The 7,472-nt window shown below is 39.7% G+C and overlaps 1 protein-coding gene across 1 annotated transcript; it reads right to left on the bottom strand.

Moving 5' to 3' along the window:
* Nucleotides 1-203: 203 nt before the first annotated feature.
* Nucleotides 204-941, bottom strand: LOC145800432 (uncharacterized). Its single transcript, XM_082890105.1, has one exon. The coding sequence runs from the start codon at nucleotides 939-941 to the stop codon at nucleotides 204-206; it is 738 nt and encodes a 245-aa protein (XP_082746231.1).
* Nucleotides 942-7,472: the final 6,531 nt, after the last annotated feature.

The following is a 7,472-nucleotide window of genomic DNA, read 5'->3' as shown; positions in this document are numbered from 1 at the left end:
AAGGCTATTTGGTGGTAACCGCGGTATGCATCAAGGAAGTTAAACCTTTGGTGACCAGTTGTAAGATCCACCAACTGGTCAATTCTTGGGAGTGAAAAGCTGTCCTTCGGGCAAGCTCGGTTGATTATTTTGTAGTCGACGCATACTCGCTATTTCTCGTTTTTTTTCGGCACTACCACCATGTTAGAGATCTATTTGGGGTATTACACCTCTTCGATTGCCCCAACCTCCAACAAGTTTTTGACCTCCTCTACCACTATCTCAGCATGGTGCAAGCCTGAGGGCTGAGTTCTCTGTATGACCAGCCGAACGTTTGGAAAAATGTTGAGTTGATGGCAGATGAAGTTTGGATCGACGCCAGGCATATCGTAAGGTGTCCATGCAAAGACTTCAATGTTGGAGACCAAAAAGTTTATATAGTTCATCCGCTCGGTGCTAGACAATGACGAACCCAAGAGAAAGAATTTGCTCGGATCATCCTCGTCAATCCGAACCTCCACTAAATCTTCTACTGATTTCTCCTCGGTCTTTCTCTCTACATCTTCCAAGACCTCTTTTCCTTCTGGCCCCTCTATCATTTGAACAAAGCCTTTGGCCGCCCGGCTTCCATTTACTGCGACAAAGCACTGTTTGGACATCACTTGGTCCCCCCAAACCTCTTCAATCCGTCCGGTTGGGGTAAGGAAGCGCATGACTTGGTGGTAGGTTGAAACCATCGCTTGCATGGCGTGTAGCCAACCCCTCCTCAAAATCAAGTTGTAGGTCGAGGGGACCTTCAGCACCCAGAACTCCACCTGCTTCGTGATTGACCCTGCTTTGACCGGCAGTATGATCTTTTCGATCGGCCATTCAGGCTGTGAGCTGAAGCCAACCAAAGGGGAAGTTGTTGGAGCTAAGTCTTTGTCCTCCAGCTTCATTTGCTTAAACGCGTCATAATACATGATCTCGACTAAACTCCCCTAGTCGATCAAAATTCTCTTAATGTCAAAATCTTTGATGCGGAGGGTCACAACAAAGGCATCGTTATAAGGGGTTTGAATTCTTTCCAAGTCTTTGCTCGAAAAAGTCATGATGTCTTGTACCTCGGTCTTTCCCTTCTTCATGGCGGGCTGGACGAATAGCATCTTTCTCATGTGCTCAGCCTTCTTAATCATTCCTCTAAGCTCGCATACTCGCACTGACTCAATGATTCTGTGAATGACGTTGATAACTCCTTGGGGTGCTGCATCCTGGATGGCTAGACCATTTAGCTTGATTTGCCCTTGAGGAGTTGCCCTCATGCCACCGTCAATGTATTGGTCTAAATACCTCGCCGCAATCAGCTCCACTAAATGTTGTTTCAATGGCTCGCGGTCTCCGTGCAGTGCCCCCTTTCTTCATGATAAGTGTAACGATATCTTGAGTTAAAACCCCTCTGAGCATCCCTCAATTTCGCTGGCCAGTAGACAAATGGCTCAACTCGAATCTCACTAAGAATGCGATAAATTGAAATTTTGAAGATAGTGGTAATACCGGTCCGTGCCTTCAACTTTCTCTTGGCATATTCCTCCTTATTGTAAGGAGCGTTAGCCTGGTCATTCCTAGGACCCTTGTTTTTGTCATTGCAGCCATCACCGCAAAGTTGTTCTCTAGCTCGGTTATTGGGGAGGTTATCCTCATGCCCTACCGAGTTAACCTTCTCAACTATACTTTTGTCCGCTACCACCGGATTCGCCTTCTCGATGGCCGTGGCGGCATTATCTTCAACTTAGATGTGCTCGTTAATCCGCTGCATCAATGATTCCATGGTTATTGGATGGTGCATTGTAAGCGAGTCTCGCAGTCTATGTCCGACTGGTAGGCCTCGCTTATATTGGGCGATTGCCAGATTAGTGGGGCAATCGAGGATCTCATTGTAGGTCTCCCAGTACTTGGCATTGTATGCCTTCAAATAACTGCCCAATTCTATCTTGATACCAAAGAGGTGGTCAACTTTCTTCAGTGTTCGAGTATTGGTCTTAAACCTTGTGACGAACGCTTCTACTAACTACTGCCAGCCCTCGATACTTCCCTCCGGTAGCCTTTCGAACCATTTCAGGCCCAACTCACCCAAGCTCGCCGGAAATATAAGGCACATTAGGGCGTCATTACATCCATGTCCCATCATCACCTGCCGGTAGTGACTCACGTGCATGTATGGATCCATCTTGCCATCGTACAACATGAACTTAGGTTGATGGAAGCCGGTGAGGAGCGGCGTGCTCTCAATCTTAGGGGAAAATGGGGTGGCACTATGTGACACCCGAATCTTTTTAAATTTAGTACTGCAAATTCCTTGTTATATCAAAAATAAATAATAAAAAAAAAAAAGAGAAATAGAAGGTATAATATTTTAGTAAGCGGTAAATGATATTTTATAGTTGGGTGGTGAGGTTTTTAGACGTGAACCTAACGTATAATCATATGTAATTTTAAGAAATCATAGCCTTTAGAATTGGAAAAAAATAATAAAAATTAATTAAACATTTGATTCTATAATTATACGTGCCAAAATGAATTCCAAATTAAAAGTATGGTTGCTACCAAAACATAACAAGATAGTGAATATGTTGTTATGGGCTAATTCAAAGCAACTATAAACATATATGTTAAAATACGGGACCATTAAAATTTATCAAAAATTAATATATGATTAGGCCAAGTAAGTGGCACAACAAAGGAGTTCAAACCATTGGTAAGACCACGTGTAAGAAAAGTAGGGCTTAAGGCACAAAACAATGCCATCTGAGAGCTTGATGTTGTAACACCTGAACAGTAATCAAGTAAGGGGAAAATTTGCTTGTTAAGCAAGCATGTGAACCAAGCATAAAAGGGGGAAGGGTGGAAGCGTAGGAGGCAGGTGAAAAATATATATATATATATATAAAGACAAATACGAGAGACAATAAAAGCTCGGTGTGTGACTCGGAGCATCAAGTGGGATAAATAGTAAGGAATTAACATTAAGTGAGTTATATTATACCTTGAATTATCATAATATGTTTTTTATATGTCTTGAGTCACCATAATATATTTTACGAATGTTTTGAGTTACCACAATTTATTTTATATAATTTATGTTTTATGATTATGTTAATGTTTCAATTACGTGGATTATTTTCTGACCCCTATTTACTTAAATTGAAACCCATGGATATGTTTGTTTAAATTTTAGAAAGTATTTGACAATAATCTTGTAAACAATTATTTTCTGTAAGTACCACCACGGGAGTCTCATGCTTTGGGGGACTTAAATAACCATTGGCCCCTGTTTGGCCACCTAGTGGTCCTTTGTTTGTCATGGATCCATTGACCCCTGTTCTGATTGTTACTCTAGTGACCACTGTTTTGTTTTGTTCTATACCGTGGTTATAGCTATTTACGTAATTTTTATTTCAGTTTCTGCCACTTAAATAATTTATTCATGCAACTTAAATTATGTTAATGTTTTAGCTTAAATAACTATCCATGGCTATTTTGTACCCCTATAATCACAGGAAAATATTTCTCACTTTGCTATGTGCTTATAGCTATTACTAGGGGTGTTCGCGGATCGGTTTTGTGTGGTTTGCAGTTCGGTTTTGACTCGCCCGCATCTATGCAGTTTGGAAAAAAGTCAACCTGCAACCGCCCGCAGTGCGGTTTGCGGTTTGTGCGGATAGGGTTTGCAAATGTGCGGGCGGTTTGCGGTTTACACTTTTTTCTTTAAAAATTAATTTTTGAGTTTTTTTTTTCCCATCAAATTTAGGCATCAGATTCATTTTATATATTTGTGATAACAATTTTTTAATGAGTTTACAAATAAAAATTGAATATCAATGCATTAAATGAAAGTACCCAAAACAAGGAGACCCTACATTAGCATTTTTGCCATGAAAAAAATGTATATCAATACATTAAAAGTTGTACTCAATTAGAATTGCCAGTTCAGTAATCAATAATCAAACTAGAAGTTCCATCGACCACCAGAAGAAAAATTTTATTAGGAAAAAGTGGATGAATCACCAATGAGAATCACATAAGAAACCAAGTTTAGGACTTGACAATTCTACGGCATTAAGAAAGTTGAGAAATACTTAAAAATAAGGATCCTAGTGTCATAGAGAATATAATGGTGCTTCTGTAAAAGTTACAAAGTTGGTATATAAAAAATAATAATAATAATAATAATTAAAGTGCATACGGTTTTTGCGGGTTGCGGGTTTAAACCGCGACCCGCCCGCAACCCACAAATTTGTCATATTTCAAACCGCATCCGCCCGCATTATGTTTACGAAACCACCCATTTATATGCGAGTTGGGCGGATTGGACGGTTTGAGCAGTTCGGATAAATCATTGTCCACCCCTAGCTGTTACCCCTTTCAGGTGACGAGATTTAACAAGATCAAGATGGGGGATAAAGCACAGTGTTTTTTTTTTTTTTTTTTTTGTACTATTTGTATTTTTGATTGGACTCTTATAATAAAATGAAAATCCAAATGACTATTTTTGTTTCTTTTTAATAAACTTTTGGTACCCAATTATTTTATTTTAATTTATTTAATTTATCTGTTGCACTACAATTACAAAAAATTTAGAATTATTTTATTTTTATCTTGTTGCGACGCCGAGCCTTTGGGTACTGGGTTTGGGTCGTAACACGCTAAACCTCACCAAGTCTCTATTCACCGGCTTGGGAGCCACCATTATGGGTGGCAACATGGCCACTTCTTCGCTGGAATGGATTATGGGGTTTAACCTCTGTAGAGCCAACACCCTTTGGGCCTCTCTGAGGCATGCGCGCTCCTCCAGGACGCCCCCAGGTCCTCTGATCGGGCAGAGTAAGAGTATCTCGACGTTGTCGACGGATGCGAGGGACGGTAGCTGCTACCTCGTGTGCATGACTTCTCCGCTGGCAGGTCGGAGTCTCCTTCTTCATAGCTCCTGGTAATAGAGAGGAAGGGTGTCCTTCGTTGGTTCTGGCTGTCTGAGTAACGGGGTTGGGTGCGCTCACTGTGGTTTCTCACTCCAACAACACCTTTCCCCTTGATCTGCCGTTTCAGCGCCTCAATTTCAACTGTTATCTTCCGAATGATGGCGTCTTGGTCTCTCAGTTTGTGCTCCAATCATTGAACGTACGACTCTCTCCGTCGCCGGCGCCCTTCAGGACTCTGTGAGTGGTTAGTGCTCCTCGCGTGTCTCTAAACGGCCTTCTAGAGGAAGTCTCCAGGCCTGCCATGGTCGGGATGGCTAGAGGGCCATCTCTTCTCCGGACAAACTCTGGAGTGATGCCATCGACGATGAACAGTGGGGTTTCGTCGTTGTTTGCCATAGAAAATGATCAGAAAAACTTGGAGGACAACGTTTTGTCTGTCAAAGGTTCCCACAAACGGCGCCAATTGTACGGGTGAAAAATATTCATCGCCTTCCATACTCCTTGCTACCAAGCTGGAATCGCTTCGATAGAACTCCGACTCACTGCAAACAAATGAGTGTGAGCTACCCGGCAGGTGGGTTGCTGGAAAATCCCTCCAACGGTCAAGTTAGCTTTCTAGGGAGAGAAGAGAGAATACAGAGCACTGTAGAGAGAGAAAGAGTGGCTAAAGGTTGTCTACTCTTTGAGTCTGCTCGCACCTCCATTTCTAGGCTGGCCATGCAACCCCAGATTGTGTGCGCACTACCTCTACCGTCTTTTGCTGGACGTGTGGCTGTACTACCTTCTCAATTCCTTACACGTGTATATGTAAATATTGCCAAACAATGTTGGCTAAACTGCCAAATAGTATTGACGCATACCCAGAGCGGTTTCCTCCGCATTGGTCCACGTGGAATACATAACCGTGCTATTACTTGGGTTGCACCAAAGATATTGCCTCTGAACACTCCAATGCCGAGCTAATCTAGGCCGGTCTTCGAGTCATAGCCTTGCTCGGTCAATACTTTGGCGGCCTTCCCTCAAGGCGGTCAGCCATGGGCACACAAGATCTGGCCGATCTTGTGACGTTGCCATGACCTCTATGACTGTGGTGCTAAAAGATGGCTCAGTCCAAGACCAGGGCCCATGCTAAGGTAGCTCGGCCAAGATAGCCCGTCACACCACCAAACTCCGTGTTGGCATAGCTCGGTTCAGCACTACATTCCATGTTCCTCTAGCATGACCTAACAAAATATTCCGTGTTGGTATAGCTCAGTCCACTGTTCGACACAAATCTCCCTCTCAAAAATGAAAGAAGTTTTAAGTTCTATGCTTTTGTTTCATTGAGCTTTGAAAATAAGAAGAAGAAAAAGAGTTGGCATTTCTTAAAAAATCCTTTTTTTGGTTTGATTACCCATGAAAAATATAACAAATAGTAGTAATTTCATTTTCCTTTCAGATAATAAAGGGTTTTGTTAACAACTGGCCTAAGAGCATCCTCATCTAAACTTTTAAAATTTGGTATGCCAAATTTTTTTGAAGGCTTAGGTGACAAATTGGCATATGTCAATTTGACATGGAAGCCCTCCACCTATTTGTCAAATCTATTATTTTATTATTTTTTTAAAATTTGAACTCTTTTATTTTATATGAAAATTCTTTTATTTCAAAAAATGTATGAAGTAGGAATATGTCAAAATTGGCATGAAGGAGTGATGCCCAATGCCACATTAACTTTTGGCACACCTAGTGGAGTTCATACTTGATACCAAAATATGATCATTGGAGTGTCACATCATATTTGAAGTATCAAGTGGAAGTGCTCTTATTAACAATGTATTAAATGATAGTAATTAATTTCAACTATTATAGAAGATAATAAATATAAAGCACAATAATAAATACTTTTTCCTAGTTAGACCAAAATACATTTTTATTCATTTCCCGCTATTTTATTATTTCATATCCCTTCAATATTTTTTTACGAATTAACATACTAAATAATATTTAGCTAATGGTGGAGTACACCAATAATTTTATTTTTAACCATATTTAATAAAATTTGTCCCATAGTAAAGTGGCAAAAAATGAGACACAATAATATATTAAACAGACGAAAAAAAGTACGGATAAGATATTACCTACATAATATGATGAAGTTTGTCACTTTAGTTGATACGTAGTAGTATGATGATAATGTTTATCAAAATTTTCCAATTATAAATTTATTTAGGGTGAAAATAAATGTTAATCATAATAAATTTATTTATGATGAAAAAAGTGTTTAAATTTTTTTTGCCCCTCCAACTTTTTATTATGTGCCACATTTTCTACCATTTTTTATGGGATAAATTTGATTAAATATGGTTTAAAAAAATCATTGGTGTATTTCATCATTAGCTAAAATAATATCTAATATGTTAATTATGAAATGATAAAAAAAAAAAAGGGAAGATAAAATGATAAAATAGCGGGAAATGAATAATACGGTATTTTGGTCTCACTAGGGAAAAAAAAATATATTTATTGTAGTGCTGTATATTTATTATCTTTTGTAGT

The sequence above is a fragment of the Camellia sinensis genome, chromosome 10 (genome assembly GCF_055761805.1).
Source record: "Camellia sinensis isolate YWXY chromosome 10, ASM5576180v1, whole genome shotgun sequence".
Lineage (NCBI taxonomy): Eukaryota > Viridiplantae > Streptophyta > Magnoliopsida > Ericales > Theaceae > Camellia > Camellia sinensis.
The sequence above is the reverse complement of the archived record's forward strand: the minus strand, read 5'-3'. Positions and strand labels throughout refer to the sequence as shown.

What these genes read in the sequence shown, in the direction of transcription:
- LOC145800432 (XM_082890105.1), bottom strand. Translation starts at nt 941, where the DNA reads ATGTATTATGACGCGTTTAAGCAAATGAAGCTGGAGGACAAAGACTTA.